The sequence below is a fragment of the Gigantopelta aegis genome, chromosome 8, assembly GCF_016097555.1.
Source record: "Gigantopelta aegis isolate Gae_Host chromosome 8, Gae_host_genome, whole genome shotgun sequence".
In the NCBI taxonomy this organism is placed as follows: domain Eukaryota; kingdom Metazoa; phylum Mollusca; class Gastropoda; order Neomphalida; family Peltospiridae; genus Gigantopelta; species Gigantopelta aegis.
The window spans coordinates 18,611,129-18,632,112 of NC_054706.1; the positions used below are offsets into that span (position 1 = coordinate 18,611,129).

Sequence of the window (20,984 nt, forward strand, 5' to 3'; positions counted from 1 at the left end):
GTACAACACTAGGACTCGTTCCATGAAGCGATGTTAGCGCTAACATCACCTCAAGTGCATAAATACACTTAAGGTGATCTTAGCCCTAAGATCGCTTTGTAGAACTTATCACTGTGCGATAAATCTGAGAGTTCGCTAGCGTCCGCGGGTGATTCGCCTCTCCTGAACATGGACCGGGTTTAGTTCGCTAAATCATTTACGTCATGGATATTGACGGGGCAAATGCAAGATTTACCTATGAATTTGAATTCTGATAAACCCAGAATGCATTGGAAAATGTTTTGCAAAACAGAGTAACAGAGTTCACGCCAGTTCAAAGTGTTGAATGGCTTGGTTAGAATCGTGTACAGAAGAACATCTGCGCCACATTTCGTCAAAATCCATTCTGGGCTTCAAGTTAAAATGACAAAATCAATAAAGACCAAGGCGACCATATACGGCGCCGTAATTAGAAGGGGGCAAGGGAGATTTGCCCCTGAAAAACAAGAAAAAGTACACATTCAGTTTAAAAGTATCTTTTTTGTCGCTAGATTATACCAAGGGGTACATTTTCATGGGAGTCAGAAACGGCCGGGGGGTGTGAGTGGAAGGAGGGGCACTAGCTTTCAACTGTAATTATATGTTTTAACCCAAATCCACATTTCAGACCAATTCCTGGCATCTTCTAACACCTGTGGTTTTAAAAATATGTTTTATGGGACAGGGCTTTTGCCTACAGCTTTCTGCAGTGTTGCGTTTAACTTGCAATAAATTAGGCCCCGGTGTCGTGTACCCTTATTGTTTTCTTGACCCCGTGTTAACTTTGGCTACGGACGACACAACTATAATGAAATCAAGAAAAGCCATGGCGGCCAGATTTGGAGAGAAAATATCTGATTTGAATCCAATTAAAAATTAAAAAATAAGTTAAAATAAATCGCGAATACTTAAATACTTTGTTTTTTATCCCAGGATACAATTAACTCGATAAATAGACTGTCAAAATGGGCGCAAATTGTTCACAAAACAATAATAATTTTAACAGACACAAAAACTAATAATTTTAACAGTTGCACAAAACTATTGGAATTCAAACTGAATAATTTTAAAATAAAATAAAATTAAACTGAACTAAACTAATGCGTTTCTTTTGCTGTTCGGTATATTTCAATGAACTAAAGGGAAATGACATATTCCGTAAACATTTCTGCGGCTAAACACAATGTGGATGTTTTAAACCGTTTTTCTTGGTGTTACATAAATAAATCATCCTTTGTAATACAGTACACGCGGCGTGCTGCTGGATTACGTTACTTAGTAACTCGTGTGCACCTACAACGTGAATAGTCGCCGTCTACTGTCTGGGTTTTTATGAAGAGAGAGATCTGCATTAAGACTGCTTATGACAAGATAAAACCCCGATATCGGGATTATTTATAATACCATGAGATATGAATAGACAATCCAGGGCCGTACTAGTGGTGCTCATGGGAGGAGGGAGGGGGAGGGGTCAGTCTTGATGATTTATTTCATGTGTTTTTTCAGAAACGTACAAAAAAACAATCATAAAATTTTTGGTGCACACCAAACGGTTATGCCTTGACCTTCTATAGACATTACGACAACCAAGAAGACACCGGGTATACACTAATTAATATTCTTACACACCCGTTGGTGAGAACACCATGCGATATTTTTTTATAATACATGGTTGTTCACACATGTACGTGTGTTAACAATTTCAAGACAAACGACTGGCTGCTCCTAGGTGATGACCAAATCACCACTGCCATACACCCAATGAAAAACTACACGATAGAAATCGATTACATTGTGACGTATAGTTAACCTGACAATGGATCTGTGACGCGTAGGTTAACTACTATGTACAACGGCTGTAAACAACTTTTGGTCGAAAAATATGTTAAAATTTGTTTAAAACTGGTTTTCGAGGATATGTAAGAAATAGAATAATACATTCGTGTCCGTTAGATACAATTTATCTCACAACTCGTTGTTTAATAACGTATCAAACTCGCTTTCGCTCGTTAGATACATTTTACAACAACTCGTTGTGATATAAATGGTATCTAACGGCCACTCATGAATTATTCTCTATGCAAATAACTCGTTGTGATATAAATGGTATCTAACGGCCACTCGTGTATTATTCTCTATTTCTAAGCACGGAATCGTAAGTCTCAATCAGATGTCCAGTACAATGTCATCAGGGGACCATGCTCCTTTAATACTAAATGTCACATTCTCAACATGCTTGATAATAGCATCAATACCTATAAATGGGTCTGGGAGCGGGACGTAGCCCAGTGGTAAAGCGCTCGCCTGAATCGCGGTCGGTCTAGGACCAATCCCCGTCGGTGAGCCCATTGGTTTATTTCTCATTCTATATGTAGTATATCAAAGGCCGTGGCATGTGCTAAACTGTCTGTTGGATGCTGGATATAAAAATTCCTTGCTAATAATTTAAACTTTAGCGGGTTTCCTCTCTAAGACTATATGTCAGAATTATCAAATGTTTACTAACTAGTTAAACAAAACAAACTTTCTTTCTTTCTTTTTAAAGTGACTGTCCTGAGTTTTCAACCCTAGCAAGACTTCCTGTTTCTTTCTATTTTTTTAAAAACACTATCTTACTGTAACATTCTTTAAATATAGCATTATAAAGATAAATACATTTTGAATGTCGTTTGGCCGAATTATTTAAAAGTTTATATGGCCGTTGGAAGACATAATAAATTCGTACGTACGAAATTATTTTAGAAACAAATCGATATTGAGGTATTACGAAACATTACGATATCCACAAATGCACTGTTTATGGAAAGAAAGTTTGTTTTGTTTAACAACACCACTAGGGCACATTGATTTATTTCTTATCGGCTATTGGATGTCAAACATATGGTCATTTTGACACAGTCGTAGAGAGGAAACCCGCTATATTTTTCCATTAGTAGCAAGGGATCTTTTATATGCACCATCCCACAGACAGGATAGCACATGCCACGGCCTTTGATATACCAGTATTGGTGCACTTGCTGGAACGACAAATAGCTCAAAGGGCCCGCCGACGGGGATCGATACTAGACCGATCGCGCATCAGGCGTGCAATTTACCACTGGGCTACGTCCCGCCTCTTATTTATCGATGTATGTGTATTCTAAGCATGGTAAAATTTAATTTTAATTAATCAATTTGCCGAATATATTTTAAAATGACTACAAACTCAGAACAGTTCCTGTAAATGATGACGAAACCAAAATCCATAAGAAATACTAACGGCGGCTTTTCTGTTGTTGCCAGTGTAACAAAGAAAGGGAAGAAACCGGATTCCGGGGATTCGGGCGCGGTAATTAGAAAAGCCATGCTAGAAGATCAAGTGGCCTAATAATTGTTGTTGAAAGACCAGACCAGTCGAGAAACTAGACGTATGCTGGTCGTTGAGTAATCAATGTCAGTTGCGTAACACGTGAGATAACGTAGATATTACGTATTGATCGTGACCACACGTTCACAGTCCCACGTCAGACAAATATTTACAGTATCAACATCATGACGCAACTGTTTCATGATCTGGAACACGTTTTTCGACAACCGGCACGACACCAGCGTCGGCGGCGCAGTGAGTGGGACACATAGGCTGCGGTGCTCTTCACTCGACTAGGGCCGTACCTAGCCAAGAATAATCAGGCCGGGGGGAGGGGGCGGGGGCAGGGACATGACCCCCCCCCCCCCCCCGAAAAAAAGAAGAAGAAAAAAAAGAGGAATTAATCCAGGATCTTCTCCAGTTTGAATCAATGGTTCACGTAAATTTAGGACAGATTACAGACATGGATTCAGATACCCAGAGCGGGAGTTGTTTTTAGTTGATAACCATCAAGTTGTAACTACTAGTATTTGTTTTAAGAATTAAAAATGATAATAATAAAAAATAAAAATAAAACCTAAATTCGTCCCCGATTGTAATAGACGTGAATAGACCATTTCTGGGTTATTTTTATTTATTTATTTTTCATTTTCTACTTGTCGTTTTATAAGTGGAGCATAGCTAAACCATTTTCACAATCCACCAGAGACCGAGTACATAGTTACGACGTTAGAGAATGACAGAAAACAAAGATTTTGTAACTGCATCAGATCGACTAGCTCGCACTTTTTGAACTCCGCCTAGCCCTGAAGTCTATTTGCCCTCACGCCGTAAGCGAAAAAAAACATTCCAGACAAATCGCTTCTGCACAATGTAATGCATATCTGAAAAATCGCATTAGTTTACGCCAGTCGTTTAGCGACGAGTACAATTACAAGAGCGCTATTACCAAATGGTGTGCTCTAACAATATACCCCGAGCACAATGCTGAACATCCAGTCACGAGATTGGAGATGTCACTCGGACAGCGACCATCCCAGCTATTTACGACAGTAACGAACGAACATCTGTATAAAACACGAACAAAACGCATGTTTGCATTATTGTTAGGAAATGTTCACGATTATACATTTTCCCCCACGATTCGTGAATAAGTTTATTTTGTTTAACGATACCACTGGAGCACATTGTTTTATTAATCATCGACTATTGGACGTCAAAGAAATGCCACACGATAACTCTAAAGATAAGGGCACAATCATTTGGACCATCATCCCTTCCGCAAAATCCTTTAATTCAATGTTAACCCCCATTTCGCACTTTAGCGATGCTCGGACCACACTTACCATATCTCTTCTGTAGTCTGTCCAGAAAAAGCGTTAATCCCAGTTACAGGTGGATTTATATACATTTTAACAGTAATTTCTTGCTTCTATCAAGACTCAAATACCTGGGCTGAATGTCATGTATGATAATATAATATTTGGATTATATGAACATGGGTTAATGGCTAGTTGTTCGTGGTTACTGAGAGAGACGTTAAAACTCATCCTGGGCGAGATTCGGTACCAGGAGACGAGCCCAGGACCTGCCAGGCTTATGACTAATGGCTTAATCAATACGTTACCGAGGCTGGTTTAACGTGGTATTTTTACCCCCGTATAATACTGAGCACCGGCCGCTTTTTTTTACGTAGAATACTGACCCGTTTCACGTAGAACAACTGACTATTTTGCCATAGAAACGTGACCGAGGGTCAGTATTCTAACGGGGTCAAAATACCACGTTACACCGGCCTGCCATACTTGTGCACTAATTTATTTACCTGTTGGCTCTGTCAACGCATCTTCTCGCCGGACTGGCTGGCGGTGTGTTGGCAGGAGTTGTCACTCTTTCTGCTGGAGATCCTGGGACATTTGCCGCTTCTCCAGTTGTGGAACCGTCCTTAATATTATTATCGCTTGGCTTCACGAGCTTTTCCTCTTCTTCTACTTCAGCTTTAACCTCCTGCAGCTCTTTGTCCACAACAGAATCTTTCTTCACATCCACGGATATCGTTTCAGTGGAATCCTTCTGCTCCTCTTCAGAATTAGAAATGTCGGCGTCTACTTTCGTCGTATTATAAGACCGATCGTCAGATTCGTTACTTTCTGTCATGAACTTGATCGGGCTCGGCGTATTGCACTTGATCGGCGAGGCAGGCTTACTGTTCTGTTGATCCTCTGTTGTATTTCTGATGACCTCAGCATCGTCCTTCTCGATCTCTTGTTCAATTGTCTCGGCAATCTTGTCCATCAGCGTCGAGCACCCTATTTCCTCTAAAGGTTTCGGTACCTGGATAGTGTCCAACATGGATGTTGACTTGGCATCATTAACAATCGCGGTCGTTATTGGGTCCGTTTTTTCACTATTCGTTGAAGATTTATCGTCCTTGTCGGCGTCTGCGAGATCCGCGTCATCCTCTATTTTGTTGTCACTGGAGAGGATAGCAGTGACATCATTATCCGTATTGTCTGTCCTTATTACCTCGTTCATTTCCACGCTTTCTTCTTCTTTGGAGAATCCATTAGAAGATGGTTCTTGCGTCTTCTTTGCGTCATCAACCGATGACTCTACAGTATCCATATCTTCTTCTTCGTCATCCTCCTCCTCTTCTTCCTCATCCTTCTCAACCTGGTCAGTGTTGTTAACGTCAGCGGCCTTCCCGTCCCCGTCGTTGTTTGGCTCAGTGTCGGAAGAATCGGACGAAGATTCCGATTCCGAGGAACCATCGGAGGACGAGGCCGCCGCCGTATCTTTACCTTCGTTGCCGGAATTATTTCGGTCATTTCCGTTTTCTTCTTCAGTTTCTTCGCCGTCGTCTCCACCACTGTCCGAAGCGGCACCACTCTCGGAGGCGTCGCCGTTCTCGTTTTCGCTTTCCTCGTCCGCACTTCCGTCCTCCGTACTGTCCTGATACTCGTCCTCTCCCATGGGCTCGGTTTTGCAATTCTCCGACGTGGCCTTTGCATCTTTTGAATTGTTTTCACATTTTTGAAGCTTGTTATTTTCTTTGTTGTTTTTCACTTTCCTTGGTCGGCCTTTCGACTTGGATTTACTCTTTGACTTCTTCACGGCTTGTTTCACGATCAGACTCGGTTTCTCGTCCTGAAAAATACAAGCAAATATAATCTTTACTGATAGTAATATCTACATGGGCCGGATCCAGGATATTGTAAAGAGATCAACAAATTCTAAAATGGGCAATCTGAGTTTGTCGAAGTTCTCAAAGGGTTTCAGGGGCAGCCCCGCCCCCCCCCCCCCCACCCACCCACCACAGCAAGTTTTGAAATATAGAATCTCAATTTAGTGTTCTCTTGTGGGTAATGAAAATATACCGCCCCCCTGCCTCCTCTTCCACCAAAAGTCATTAAAAAGGGCACTTCAAATAGACTGGGATGGGTCACAAGACCCCTGTGACCCCCCCTCTCCCCCCCTCCCTCTTTCGATCCACCTATGATATAGATGGTCAGGTACAGGACCGTACCCAGGGAGCGGGTGGTGTAAGCAAGACATGGCAATGTAAGGTCTCCTCCGGCTAGACAAAAACAACATCGCAATTAAATTAAAACTGACGCTTATTCGTATTCTTCGAGCTAGTGAGTGGGGGCACTGGGGGGGGGGGGGGGGAATAGCTCCCTGCCATCTCAGTTAATTTCGGCCACGAACTACGATCTAAAATAGCATCCGCACCCTTTAACGACCTTTTCATTTGTATTATTATAGTATATTATATCCAGCGTTTCGCTAGTTACGTTACACTGTTATATAATACGGAATATATATTACAATTAAATTAACTATATGACGCACAGTGACATAGGCGGTGGTGCATCTAGGATTCCATCAAGCAAATGGGGTTGGGTGCCAATAACAAAATGTTCAAAAAATTAGGGCTTTTTGTTGTGTTGTGTTTTGTTGTTTGTTGTAGTTTTTCCTCGAGTCTTTTTTTGTTTTGGGGTTGTTGTTTTTATTTGAGCGGTCGGGTCTCCATCCCTCCACCTGTTTTGTTTTGGGTTTTTTTGCCTCGCTATTAGTTTTACAAAAAATCATTATACTTTTCAATTTTGGCATGAGGCGGAACGGGGACAGGAGAGGGCATAGAGGCACAGTGGGGGGGGGGAGGAGCTTTGTTTTCCATTGACCGCCTCCCAACTGGTACGGCCATAAAACTGGAAAACATTTGCGTTTTAAGCGCCCCTACGGAATAACACGGAAAGTTTATTGGTGGTTAACTGGTACCTGGATCGCGTTACGCCGCTGTGACGACGTCTCAGCTAGTCTATTCACGTTATCAAAAGGTCACATAGTTATTGGAATGCAGACACTCGAGCGAATACTTGCGTTACACGCTACATATATCACAGTGACGTTAGTTCTGATAGGTATTCCATGCACGCGCCAGTCATCACGTTTCGCGCCAAAGCTGACTAATTTCAATGGGCGATATAGGTGTACTAGGTAAAAAAAAAACAAGAGGAAAAAAGCCCAACAAATCGGTGATATGTGAACCGTAGGTGGGCCATTTCATAATAGGACGGTCTCCTTTTATCCCGTCCGGAACACGACCTTTAAAGTGACAGTCGCTAGTTTTTTAAAACACTACTAGTGTCACTACGGCGTATTTTACACTATTAGAGCCGGGTTTTTTATTTTGATAATTGAAATGAGATATTATTTAAAATGTATTGTTTAGATTATCCATTTCAGTACATCCGAAGTGTTCGGGTCATCCTAGGCTCGTGCTTATAAAACGTTTTGAGTCCAAACGCAATCTCTAATGACGTCACATGCATACAATTTGTATGGCGTTGTCATGACATTAGTGTCTCAGACTCTATAAAGAGTCTCGAGTCTAGATTCTAAAAGTTTTATAAGCACCAGGCCTGGTGTTTCTAATACCACAAAATTCTTTTTGGGGGTATTTTTAAAAACACACGTACCTCTGAGAAGTAACGTTTGTGGAGACGATCTGCAGTCTATTTTTTTAAGGTATTTCCCCCATTTCAACGTCACAGGCACTTATCGTCTTTCACTCTGTTGTAACTTTATCCATTATATATTACAGGTTTGTAGATCAACGAAATTTAGTGTCCATTGTTTACACTTTGAAACTAGGGCCTGTGACTTTAAGAGCCAATGTCAGAAGATAGAACTACTTTGTGGAGACAAAAAAAAACTGTGGAAGTTCAGCATTGCGCCTAGGGCTAATGAATAAACTAGACACGTTTAAAACATTGTTTTTGTTTTAATATTATTTGCGATAAAGAGTGTTTCGGACGCGATAAAAAGGAGACTAATACGCCTCTGATTTAACCCAGGCTAAGACATCCGTGTCATACGATGCTCGGTAACTAATAGGGATATCCCGTATCCTGGTATTGCATCACTTAAATAAAGGAATGTTACAATCAACGGACCGGATTCACGTAAGTTGATCGTCTCATGTTCTGTTTCAGATGCGTTCAAGTCTAAAATCCGGACAAAATATGACGTGTGCAGGTATATAATACCATGTGTCTAAGTTCAGCCAGCCGTTTTTCGCTAAACGTTTGCAAACTATTTTAACTGTGTCCCAAAGTGGTCATCCAGTTTATTGTGTAGCGTAGAAACCAGTGTAGTAAACGTTAGTGACAAACGACTGGATGAACATACCTACCACACACAACATTGATCGTAAATTATTCAATATTCACGGTTGTTTAGGGCGATTAAGTAATAAATATTGTATTTTTCATAAATTCGGTCCTTGGTGTTTGATATATTGATTATACTGTGGTGTTGAGAGAAAGTGTGTGCATCACACAGAGAGAGAGAGAGAGAGAGAGAGAGAGAGAGAGAGAGAGAGAGAGAGAGAGAGAGAGAGAGAGAGAATCATTTATCCGCTTTACAATTGAGTATCCGATGCCTGTTTGTAACAAATGTACCTTACTTGGTCCTAAAACATGATATGGATGACGCTCTCCCCCCCCCCCTACCCCCAACCCCCAACTCTCTCTCTCTCTCTCTCTCTCTCTCTCTCTCTCTCTCTCTCTCCTCTCTCTCTCTCTCTCTCTCTCTCTCTCTCTCTCTCTCTCTCTCTCTCTCTCTCTCTCTCTCTCTCTCTCTCTCTCTGTCGCTATCGGTTTATGACAATCTCCTTAGTGAGAGCTATATTTATCCTGTTTTATTGTTGTCGAATGACACGCAAGTCCCGGAGCACTAAAACCGATTTCCGTCGAGGAACCCGATAAAAATGATCTAAGCGGCAATCACATGACGTGTTACGTCACGCCGTCAAGCGTAATCCGGCCATCTTGATGCGCCACGCTGACGCGACTTCCGTAGACTAATACCATCTTGGCCCGTCCATCACGAGGAAGAGGAATTATGTCTAGCCAGGAATTCATTTTCTTGTTAAAATAAATGTCAGTATAATTAAGTGTTATGAACTATCAAGAGACAGTTAAGGCGTGGGGGAGAGAGAGAGAGAGAGAGAGAGAGAGAGAGAGAGAGAGAGAGAGAGAGAGAGAGAGAGAGAGAGAGAGAGAGAGAGAGAGAGAGATGGAGGGGAGGGAGAGGAGGTGAGAGAGAGAAAAAAAAATTGAAAAAAAAGGACGGGAGAAAATAGAAAGAAAGAAGAAACTTTAAGGTCGTCGTACAAAAATAGTGTTTTAAACAAAAAGATTATTTTTTTTTATATAAATACATTTTTTACATTTGCGCAATAACGCGAAGCTCAAGTTGAATAATTCATTTCGCTGGCAATATTAAATTTCTACAGTGTGTAATCACTAATATCGATTATCTTGACGACCACGTGCTATTCCGTTGTTTCTTCGTCGACACGCGTCACAGCTACACCAAAATACATAATCGCATTTCTGCAGAAACAGGCACGGTTCACGACCATACCGTCCTTTATGTTAGGCATGGGATGGTCCCCTAACAAAGTTTGCTATACTCGACAAAATTAATGATGATATTTACGTTGTTTTTCTTTAAATATGGTTTAAAAAAAGATTTAAAAAAAAATATATATATAGCCTCTTCCGTTGTAAGGTGCCAGAATTGTGGCATGTTCTTAAAATTAATGATTTAAACAACAATTTAGAGCGAAAAAAAAAAAAAAAAAAAAAAAAAAAAAAAAGTATCGTTACGAACCACCGTGTAACCATTCCTTAATTAAACGAATGCGGATTTCGACGTTTTCATAACTGCACGAAAAATATTTTAGGTGTATCACGGGTTAGATTTTAGTGAAACTATATGTAGACGTCATATATATTAAAACTTGCTAACATGTTATGACTCAAGCAAAGAATTACTAAAAACTCTACTTGCCCTTTAATTCCCGCGAGCCTGATAGGGATCGGTGAGGCAAGTTAAAAAAAAGGTCATTAAGGTCCAAAGTTACACAAGGATAGGTCCCTTATTGTCAGTTTTAATATTCACGCCAAGACACTGACGTATCGCTAAACAATTTTACGGACTATCACAGTCTATGTCCGATTAAGCGGACACATGAGTCGACAATAAAAAAATAAAAAAAACATATACAAAAAATGCAGTAAAAAATGATTTCTTATCGCGACGAGTTCATCGACATATTTTGCGCCAAACCGGATTATTCTAACAACCCGTTGCAGGGGCGTAGCGTGATCTGGACCTGGGGGGGGGGGGGGGGGGGGGGGGGGGGGGGGGGGGGGGGGTTCGAATATGAACCAAGTAGACCTTTTTCTATTTTGTTTTTGCACCACCCCATATTTATAAACCTGTATGTTTTAGTACTGAAAGCGGACCATTTGCTTCAGCGGGGGTTCGTCCGAACCCCCCCCCCCCCCCCCCCAGCCTACGCCCCCGTTGTATTAAGCGGCCAGAGAAACACGAGATGCAAAATAATAAAATGTCTTGTTTCAGGAGGGCGGGACGTAGCTCAGTGGTACAGCGCTCGCCTGATGCGCGATCGATTTAGGATCGATTCCCGTCGGTGGGCTCATTGGGCTATTTCTCGTCCCAGCCAGTGCACCACAACTGGTATAACAAAGGCCGTAGTATGTACTATCCTGTCTGTGGGATGGTGCATGTAAAATATCCCTTGCTGCTAATCGAAAAAGAGTAGCCCATAAAGTGGCGACAGCGGGTTTCCTCTCTCAATATCTGTGTTGTCCTTATCCATATGTCCGATGCCATATAACCGTAAATAAAATGTGTTGAGTGCGTCGTTAAATAACCATTTCCTTCCTAGTTTCAGGTGGTGGTGTGTTAGACACAAAAGAACATTGAAATGTTGTACATAGACGTAGGCTGGGGAGGGTCGGATTTTTTTTAACAAACTGTCGCCACTGAGTCAAGTCAAGTCAAACTTGTTTTACATGCTTCTATCCACTAGGGTTCAGGCATGTCCCCCCTCCCCCCCCCCCCCCTCCTGGGTCCTATCCCTGGCATGGCCAGCGAGTTGACCCAGGGGAGAACGCCACTGAGGCTAAAACATTATTATTTATAATGCAATATTACGCTATTCATAGAGGTGTTCAGGGAAATATAAACAAAGGGGTCCGCTAGGATCATATTCGACCCACCCCCAGTTTTAGACCACGCTACGTCCATGTTGCGGTTTTGTGATTTTATGCTAACGAGGATTTAAAAGAAGAGAGTTGGTTGTAGAGTGGTTAATAAAAAAAATTATCGCGCCGGGTTCATCGACATATTATATCTTGAACAAAATGGATTAATCAGTTAGGTGATGTGAGAAAAGTCAGTGATACGACCTGTCCAGATGACATACATTCAACCAGTCGAAACACGGCTTATGTAAATCTGCTTACAGCTTAGTGCGTTTGGAATGACTCTTGAGAACGAAAGATCGCCGACTACTATCAGATCTTTTAACGTAAGCCGGTTATCCCCCCCCCCCCCCCCCCCCCCCCCCCCCAAAGAAAGATAAAAATTAATGTGCCCTTACTAATATCGTGCCATTATAGTATGACTGCAGATCTCCAGTTACTTTATTCTAGGTACTATTCTGTAACTTCCAACGTAAGTTACAGCCGTGTTCAGAAAACCGAGCGCTCGCGAAATATTTGACTGGTACCATTGTCTTCTATCATAGTGTATTTACCTAACGTTGGATGGGTTGGGGGGGGGGGGGGGGGGTGTTAATGAAGTTAAAAACCCAACATATAAATGTAAACAAAACGAAAACGAAACAAAACTGGGGAGCACTCGCTTTCGCTCGCCTTCCTGAACGTGCCTGTATTCATCTTTACAGATCCGTAACAAGGCGGTGGCCCTGTCTGCATCGATCAGTGTTCGTTACAGAGTTTATGGAAACCAGTCTTTATTTGAAAACATAATACACATCTGTGTGTTTTGCTCCAGTGTAAAATGGCTGCATTTAAATTACTAACACGGCTATAGACAGGACAACAGTGACTGCAGACGTGTAGTCAAAACCCAAAACCGATTTTCTTTAAGTGCTGCGTTGAACCTTAAGCTCCGAGTGACTGACGCACGCAGTCAAAGTTCGGAAAACCAGTCTACCGTTGACTTAGATTAATTTATGAGGACCAACGTCAACGCAAAGCAAAATCGATAAAATTCCCCAACGATAATGCAGCAAATTAGCCTATACCACGTAATCTGTCGCGGAAACAGACAGACTGCAATCATCCACTATTAATTAAGAAAAAAAAACTAAAAAAAAAAAAATGAAAGAAAGAAAAAAAACCCAGACTTTTTGATTGATCGTTATTCTTCAGTCTACTATTATGTTATATCTATAGAAAAAACCTTTCTGTAGTATAGACAATCGTCAGCATACTATTTGAATCTTTTATGAGGGTGAATTAATAAATGGAGGAATAATGGATGGAATGGATGAATGAATGAATGAATGAATGGATGGATGAATAACTATTTTACCAACACTTCATATTATCAGTGGGACCATTGCGCTATTTCTCGCTCCAGCCAATGCACCACAACTGATACATCAAAGGCCGTGGCGTGTGTTATCCTGTCTGTGGAATGGTGCATATAAAAAGATATCTTTCTGCTAATCAAAAAGAGTAGCCCATGAAGTTGCGACAGCGGGTTTGCTCTCTCAATATCTGTATGGTCCTTAACCATATGTCCGACGTCATATAACCATAAATAGAATGTGTTGAATGCGTCGTTAAATAAAACATTTTCTCCCTTCCTTCCTTCATATTATCAGTTACACATATTGGCTGGTTTGACATTGTTATTGTCTGAGGCGGGGCTGGTTACTGATGATAGAATACGCGCCTGAAGTGCATGGGTCGCACAATCGTCGCAGAACTAAGTGTCCAACAACTGCTACATCAAATACCGTGGTATGTCCTGTTCTGTCTATCGGAAAGAGCATGCAAAATAATATTAGCTGTATTTTCGGCAAAATTATCTTTTGTGGCAGTTTCGGATTTCCTGTCTCTCTCTATATTTGATGAAACATTTTTAAGGCGAGAAGTACTGTTTATCAACGCCCCCCCCCCCCCCCCATCCCTTATTATTAGGCCTTAATTTCTAAATTGTCCCCTTCATATTACAACTCCCACTTCCCCCAACCCCCTCCCGTCGCGGAATTGCCCACTGACAATGCCAGAGATCCAGTCCGGGATAGGCGTGCCTGAACATTTTGGACATGGGCAAGTAAAAAAAGAGTTCTCTTCCTTACCAAACCCCATGTTACCCCCTCCTCCTCTCCCCCTTTATAAAATGTTGGATCCGCGCCTGGCTATTTTATGCTATTGGATTTAGCGACGGCCTTGTATGCAGCAAGCGCCAACAGCTGTGTCTCGGCGACAGACACAAAAGGGGAGTGAACCATAATGAAAAGCAGGCAGGGAAATTTATTCAACGTCGTCAACATCATCTGTCAATATCTATTACCACAACTGTCGCTGACCCCCCCCCCCCCCCCCCCCCGCTCTATCTGACGTAACGAAGACGAGACACCGGTCTACTCACGTGACGGATCGTCAACGAAAAGGAAACAATTATTAGTTGGACGACACCCCCGCACGTTAAAACTACGACTCTTTGGTGTCTGACAGGGGCGGAACGTAGCCCAGTGGTAAAGCGCAAGCTTGATGCGCGATCGGTCTAGGATTGATCCGCAACGGTGGGCCGATTAACCTACGACTGGTATATCAAAAGTCGTGGTATGTGTTATCCTGTATGTGGGATGATGTATCTAAAAGATCTCTTGCTACGATTACTAATGGAAAAATATATATAGCGGGTTTCCTCTATAAGACTATATGTCAAAAAGTACCAAATGTTTGACATCGAATAACCGATGATTACTAAATCAATGTGTTCCAGTGGTGTCCTTAAATAAAACAAACTTTTATTTATTTAACTAGAAGATTAACTCCATTCAGAACCACAGCATGTCTAACATGTACAAGAAGTTGACGATAACATTTGGCAGCGAAAACACGAGTTTAATAAAAGTGTAGATGTGTTTGTATTTTGTATTAGTAAATTGTTATAACACGATCTGGAGAGTTTGTAGTATATTTCCGAATTATTCCTGGTCATCCTAGTGTTTCTAATACCACAAAAATGCATTTTTTTTTTTCATATTTAAAAACACACACGTACCTCCGATAAGTAACGGTTACTGAGACGAGCTCTAGTCTATTAAATTTATAAAGGGTATTTCCCCGTTTCAACGTCCGAGACATTTGTTTCACCCTAATCTAACTTTATCCAAACGTTTTACAGCTTTGTAGATCAACCAAGCTAGGGTCTGCGGCTTTAAAAATATGAAAACTAAAACTACAGACACAAGTCTTTTTTTCCTTTGCTTACAATAGGTTTATTGTTACAGACGAAACAATGGCACTAAGGCCGCTACCTCGAGTCTCGCTGTGTTTGGCAGACTGACAAAAAGAGTTTATATATCGGGTAAAGCCCGTCATAATACACAAAACACCATGAAATACAACTGACAATACCAATTATACATATCACGTTGTTTACCGTAAATGTGTCTTTTTTTTTTAACTTTATCCATTACCGTAAACCAGTCTAACCGCATAAGTTTACCACAAGTGAAAATGGTAGTAAACTTGGACGAGCTAATAGTCATCGGCGAATATCGGAACGGGAGGGTACAATGTCAGGGCACAGAAATGAAAAGAGTGCTTGTTTGGTGATACCCTAGGACTTCGTTGAATAACCTTGCAATAAGTGGTTGTGTCTAACAGTCGACAGTTGTGGTATTTAGCTTCGAGAAAATGGGAGGAAATCCATTGTCGCCACGGCAGAAACTGGTATTTTATTTGCACTGGACAGAACAGCACATACCACTGCATTCGTCGAGTATATGTCGAAACAGTAAATACTGGTACAGGTCATGATAGGTCTTGTCTATAAGAAAAATTGCATATAAAAGATCCTTTGCAGCAAATTGCTGCTAATAAAAATGTAGTGGGTTTCCTCTAAAACTACTAGTCAAAGGTTACCAAATGTTTGACATCCAATAGCCGGTAATTTGTAAATCAATGTGCTCTAGTGGTGTCATTAATCAAAACAAACTATACTTTTTTTTTCTTTTTTTTTTCCTAGTCATTATCGTTTTTATTATCTTCATCGTCGTCATCTTCGAAAATATATCGAAGGGGTATTTTGGATATTAAACCTGAATCCCCCCCCCCCCCCCCCCAAACCCACTTCCTTCTGATCATCTCCTGAGTCCGTCCTTGCAGAAGATTCGTAAACATTTCCTTTCGATAATGGCAAAATGGCCCTGTTAGATTGTCATCGATGTTTTTAGCTGCAAGGCAGAAGTCCATTTTGTGTGAAGTGCTTTCTTCAACGGACGCGGCCGCCCATTGTTTGTGAAAAGCTATTCCGCAAATCGCCCGACGTTGTTCGCCTCTGACAAGACGCGTACAGTAACGGAAATGTCTTTACATTACGGCGTCGCCTGGGAAGGGATGCGGAACGCGTAGTTAAATTAACAGACTTTTGGTAAGGTGCCATCCTCATATCCCATCGCGTCGGGACGCGTCGCATCGCATCACGTGACCTCGCGTCTCGTTCGGCGCGGCGGTCATTAATCGGTGAAAGATAATGACGTCGTTGCACTGGCGGGCCAAGTCCAACATGGCGGACGTTAGTTAGAGATAAATTCAACAATCTCTGGAAGAGCTTTATGATGATACTCAAACTGGTAAACCTTGGACCTGCCGTGACGTGAAGTTTTACAATGTAATAAAGGTCACTAACTAAAGAGCGGATCTAGAATTGACCAAAGGGTTGGGAATGCAAGAATTAAAAAACATATTTATTTTAATTATAATTATAATTATTATTAATTTATTCATTTATTCATTCACAAATAAGTGTCAGAAGATACCAGCAACAAGAAACAGTTATACATTAATTCGTCTTTCATCTGGTGGAGGGAAGGGGAGGGGGGCAAGGGGACGGGGCGAAATGCATAATCTTCTTCAGAGTTGGTAGCCCGAGTACTCTGACCGTAAACAGACCGGTCTCGGTGGCCTCGTGGTTAGGCCATCTTGCCTGTGGGAAGAGCAAATAAAATATCCCTTTCTGTCTGTCGTAAAATAGTAGCCTATGTGGCGACAGCGGGTTTCCTCTAAAAAAAAAAAAAGAGTGTCAGAATGACCATATTATATTTGACGTCCAATAGCCGATGATAAGATAAAAAAAAAAAATCAACAGAGCCGGTTTAAGGATCCGTGGGGACTAGCACAAATAACAGCGGGTCCCCCTTCCCAGGGTATATATTTTGTAAACCCCTCGGGGAGAAAGGATAAAATGACCCGGGGAAAATAAATGTACACATCACCACGGAGCCCCCGAAGCGCGGGGGCGGTAGAACATGCTACATGTGCTACTCACGGTGCCACTGCAATTTCACGCACCCCGCTTCTGACGACAGTTATATTTTATTTACATTTATTGAAATGGTACATTATTGTGAAACTAAGTTTCTCAAACGAAGATGTGGCACGTCCGCCCGAAGCCCCCAAACACTGCCCCGAAATCCGCGCCTGTAAACCGTAATCGAATCCTAACTCATTCAATAGGACTTGGATCAATAAGCAAGAAGAATAAGTCAATGCGGACATCTAAGTCGAGGATTGTGTTCGTTAGATCGATATCGGAACCGAACTCCCGCGAACAGCCGATCTATTAACGTCAAGATGTCGTGTGTAAACCAGCATATATTTTTATTTTATTTATTTATCTAAATACTCCACTCTGGCAAGCTGCCAAGGCGGATACACGGCTTCTCAAGCAAACGGAGCGGAAGTCACGCACGGCGCCGTAGACCGTTACTTTAATTCCCAGGTCCCGGCGTATCGATAAAGCAAGCCCGTTTCGAGGCACGGTCGTCGGTCTAAACAATTATTGTCAATATTAAAACACGGTTCGTTGCCATGGCGACTGACGTAAAACAGGGGTCAGCACGTGATCGCCCGGCGTAACTCTGTTTTGTGAAAACGAACCCGCGAGATTGCCGCGTGCCGATAAGCGGCGTGTTACGCCTCACAGAGCTCCAGATTTCTCGTCTGCAAACTGAACCGATACCGAGGTCGAGGCTATTGTGTGACAAAGTTCACGCGCGCTTCCCCCCTCCGGGCGCGCGCAACCCAAAACTCGTCTCCGTCGCTTCCTGTGTTGCAGAAAGCATCAGAGAGAGAAAATTACCATTATAAAACGATCGACCAGATCTCTTTATTGGCCATAAATCATGGGTGTGTGGGTTTTTTTAAGACAAAGAGACTGGCGACTAAAGTCCTCTGTTTAGTAGGACTTTTAATCGTGGTTATTAAACACGAATAAACTGTACTATATTAGTGGTGGAGTTTGAAATTTTTAGAAACAAACAGGGGATCCTGTTTCGCTGCGTTTCTTTTGTTCTTCAGCAAAGGGTAATGCCCACGCATATATTTACGGCGCCGTAATTTTTGCAGTGATAGAAACAGGGGAGGGAACTGCACGCAGGTACACGCTCTGTACCCAGGTTCTGAACAATACCTGTTTCCCTTCTAGCCTTCCCTCACCCCTTTTCCTCTCCTCCACCATTAGCAAGCACTATTACCTACTTCTTAAAACCGACTCTGATTGCTGAATTTATAAAACATTTAAGTAGAATCGGATATATTTAATTTAACATACTTGTGTCAAGTAAAAACTATTTTGTCACTTTAAAAACTACTCTTTCTCCTCTCCTTCCCCTCCCCATTAGCAAGCATGATTATCGATTTCTTAAAACTGACTCTGATCGTTGAATTTATAAAACATTTAATTTGAACCGGATATATTTAATTTAATATACTTGTGTTGAGTAAAAACTAGTTTCTCTCTTTAAAAAACACCTTCTCCTCTCCTTCCCCATTAGCAAGCATAATCACAGAGTTCTTAAAATCGACTCTGATCGTTGCATTTATAAACCATTTAAGAAGAGTCGGATCTATCTAATTTAATATACTTGTGTCAAGTAAAAACTATTTTGTCTCTTTAAAACCAATAACAGTAAGGTGCTGTAAAATGTTAACGGGAAAAACTGTGGACGCGGTACGCTAACCATGTCACGTAAACAAGATGTTACAGCGGATATAAAGACGAGCATAAACCAAACGCTGCGCAAGCGTTGCTAACGGATCAAATTAGTCGTAGATTCCTTAGCAACGTTACCGATCTGTCGCTTTTTTTTTCGTGATTATTTTAACAACCTTCGCCCAGTATTTTACAAAATCTTGTAGGAACTGTATTTGAATGTTTGTCAACGAATTACTGTATTCAAAATACGTTAATATAAATAGGTTTTAAAAACAAAATTTGATAAATCATACTAAAGTTATAATCTACTTTATAAAATATATTTTTTTGTTTTAACAATTTTAGCCATTTTCTTTTTAAAATTAGGACATTTTTCTTTCTTTAATATTTATAATTTTGAATAGTTAAAGTTTGTTTTGTTTAACGACACTACTAGAACACATTGATTAATTAATCATCGGCTACTGGATGTCAAACATAGTACTTCTGATACGTAGTCAACAGAGGAAACCCGCTACATGTTTTCCAATACAACGAGGGATCTTTTATATACACTTTCCGACAGACAGGAAAACACCTACCACGGTCTTTGACCAGTTGTGGTGCACTGGTTGGAACTAGAGAAAAACCAAATCAGCTGAATGGATCCACCGAGGTGGTTCGATCCTGCCACGCAAGCACCTCAAGCGAACACTACACAGCCCCATAACTTTGAATAGAATTTTTTTTTGATAACATTTTTTTTCCCCTGACTCGCCATTCTTGCACTTCCGTTTGGCGCCATCTCTAACCTAGGTAACGGGTAAATGCGGTATTTGCTATGTCAACGTTCAAAGGGCGCGTTCCGCTTCTCGAATGTTCAGTGGTGCAATGTATTTTCTTTTAATGGCTACGAGACGAACACGCACGGAATCGTTAAAACTGTAGGTCTAGTCGTGTTTGTTTTTTGTACATGATGAGTTAAGGATGTTATAAATTAGGAATGGAGGGGCAGGATTTAGTCCAGTGATAAAACGCTGGCCTGATGCGCGGTCGGTTTACGATCGATCCCCGTCGGCGAGCTCATTGGATTATTTCTCGTTCCAGCCAGTGCTCCATGACTGGTATATCAAAGGCCGTGGTATGTGATATCCTGTGTGGGATGGTGCATCAAAAAGATATCTTACAACTAAGGGGAAAATGTTGCGGGTTTCCTCTCTAAGACTATGCATCAAAATTACCAAATGTCTAACATCCAACAACCGGCGATTAATAAATCAATGCGCTCTACCGGCGTCGTTAAACAACACAAAACTAACTTTTAAAATAGCTAAATAACATGGCCACTTTAATTGATAAGTTTAACAGTAATCCAATGTGTTGATTTTTTTTTTTGATTTTTTTTACGGGGGGGGGGGGGGGGGATCTAGCTTAGTCGGTAGAGCACTCGCCTGAGATGATTGGGTCGTAGGTCGACCCAAGCTCAATTCCCAGTTTCAACCAGTAACTGTCATGACTATAAAATATTTTTGTCTGCTAATAAAGAAAACTGAGGAGAGTTTCCTCCAAAGTCTGTCTGTCACAATTACCAAATGTTTCACATTCAGTAACCGATGATTTATCAATCAATATGCTCTAGTGGTGTCAGAAACAGGGAAGGAACTGCACACTCTGCACCCAGTTTCTGAACGATACTTTAGTTTTAAAGAGACAGAATTGTTAACGCACTAGTCGTAGATAAACAAAACAAACTTTAAACTTTTGCTGGAGGTATATACGGAATACCTCTGGAATTCTTACTCCAGCATTCCAGACAATGGAACTGAAGACACGTCATAACAATGCCACATGTATCGGTTTTGTCGGTCAAGTAAAGGTCACAGTCGATCGGTCGTCTGATCGGGGACTCCGTCTGGTTTTAGTGCAAATTATGTTGTTATGACACGTGTGCTTATTTTCATCCTCTCTGCAAGTTCAAAAGTTAGAATATACCGAGTATTGCACCACACCCCGTATAATACGGCTTTCGTTTGTTATGTTTTACCGACATCAC

The 20,984-nt window shown here is 41.3% G+C and overlaps 1 protein-coding gene and 1 long non-coding RNA gene across 2 annotated transcripts in view; one reads left to right on the forward strand and one right to left on the reverse strand.

The window, feature by feature from the left end:
* The window catches only part of LOC121378324 (histone acetyltransferase KAT6A-like), a 58,075-nt gene that overhangs the window by 12,475 nt on the left and 24,616 nt on the right, over positions 1-20,984 (reverse strand). The window contains exon 2 of the mRNA XM_041506435.1: positions 5,190-6,511. Within this exon, the coding sequence (XP_041362369.1) occupies positions 5,190-6,511 (1,322 nt within the window). The remainder of the gene's footprint in view (positions 1-5,189; positions 6,512-20,984) is intronic.
* Positions 8,690-20,984, forward strand: part of LOC121378325 — a 71,259-nt gene continuing 58,964 nt past the window's right edge. The window contains exon 1 of the long non-coding RNA XR_005958706.1: positions 8,690-8,832. This is a non-coding gene — a long non-coding RNA (uncharacterized LOC121378325). The remainder of the gene's footprint in view (positions 8,833-20,984) is intronic.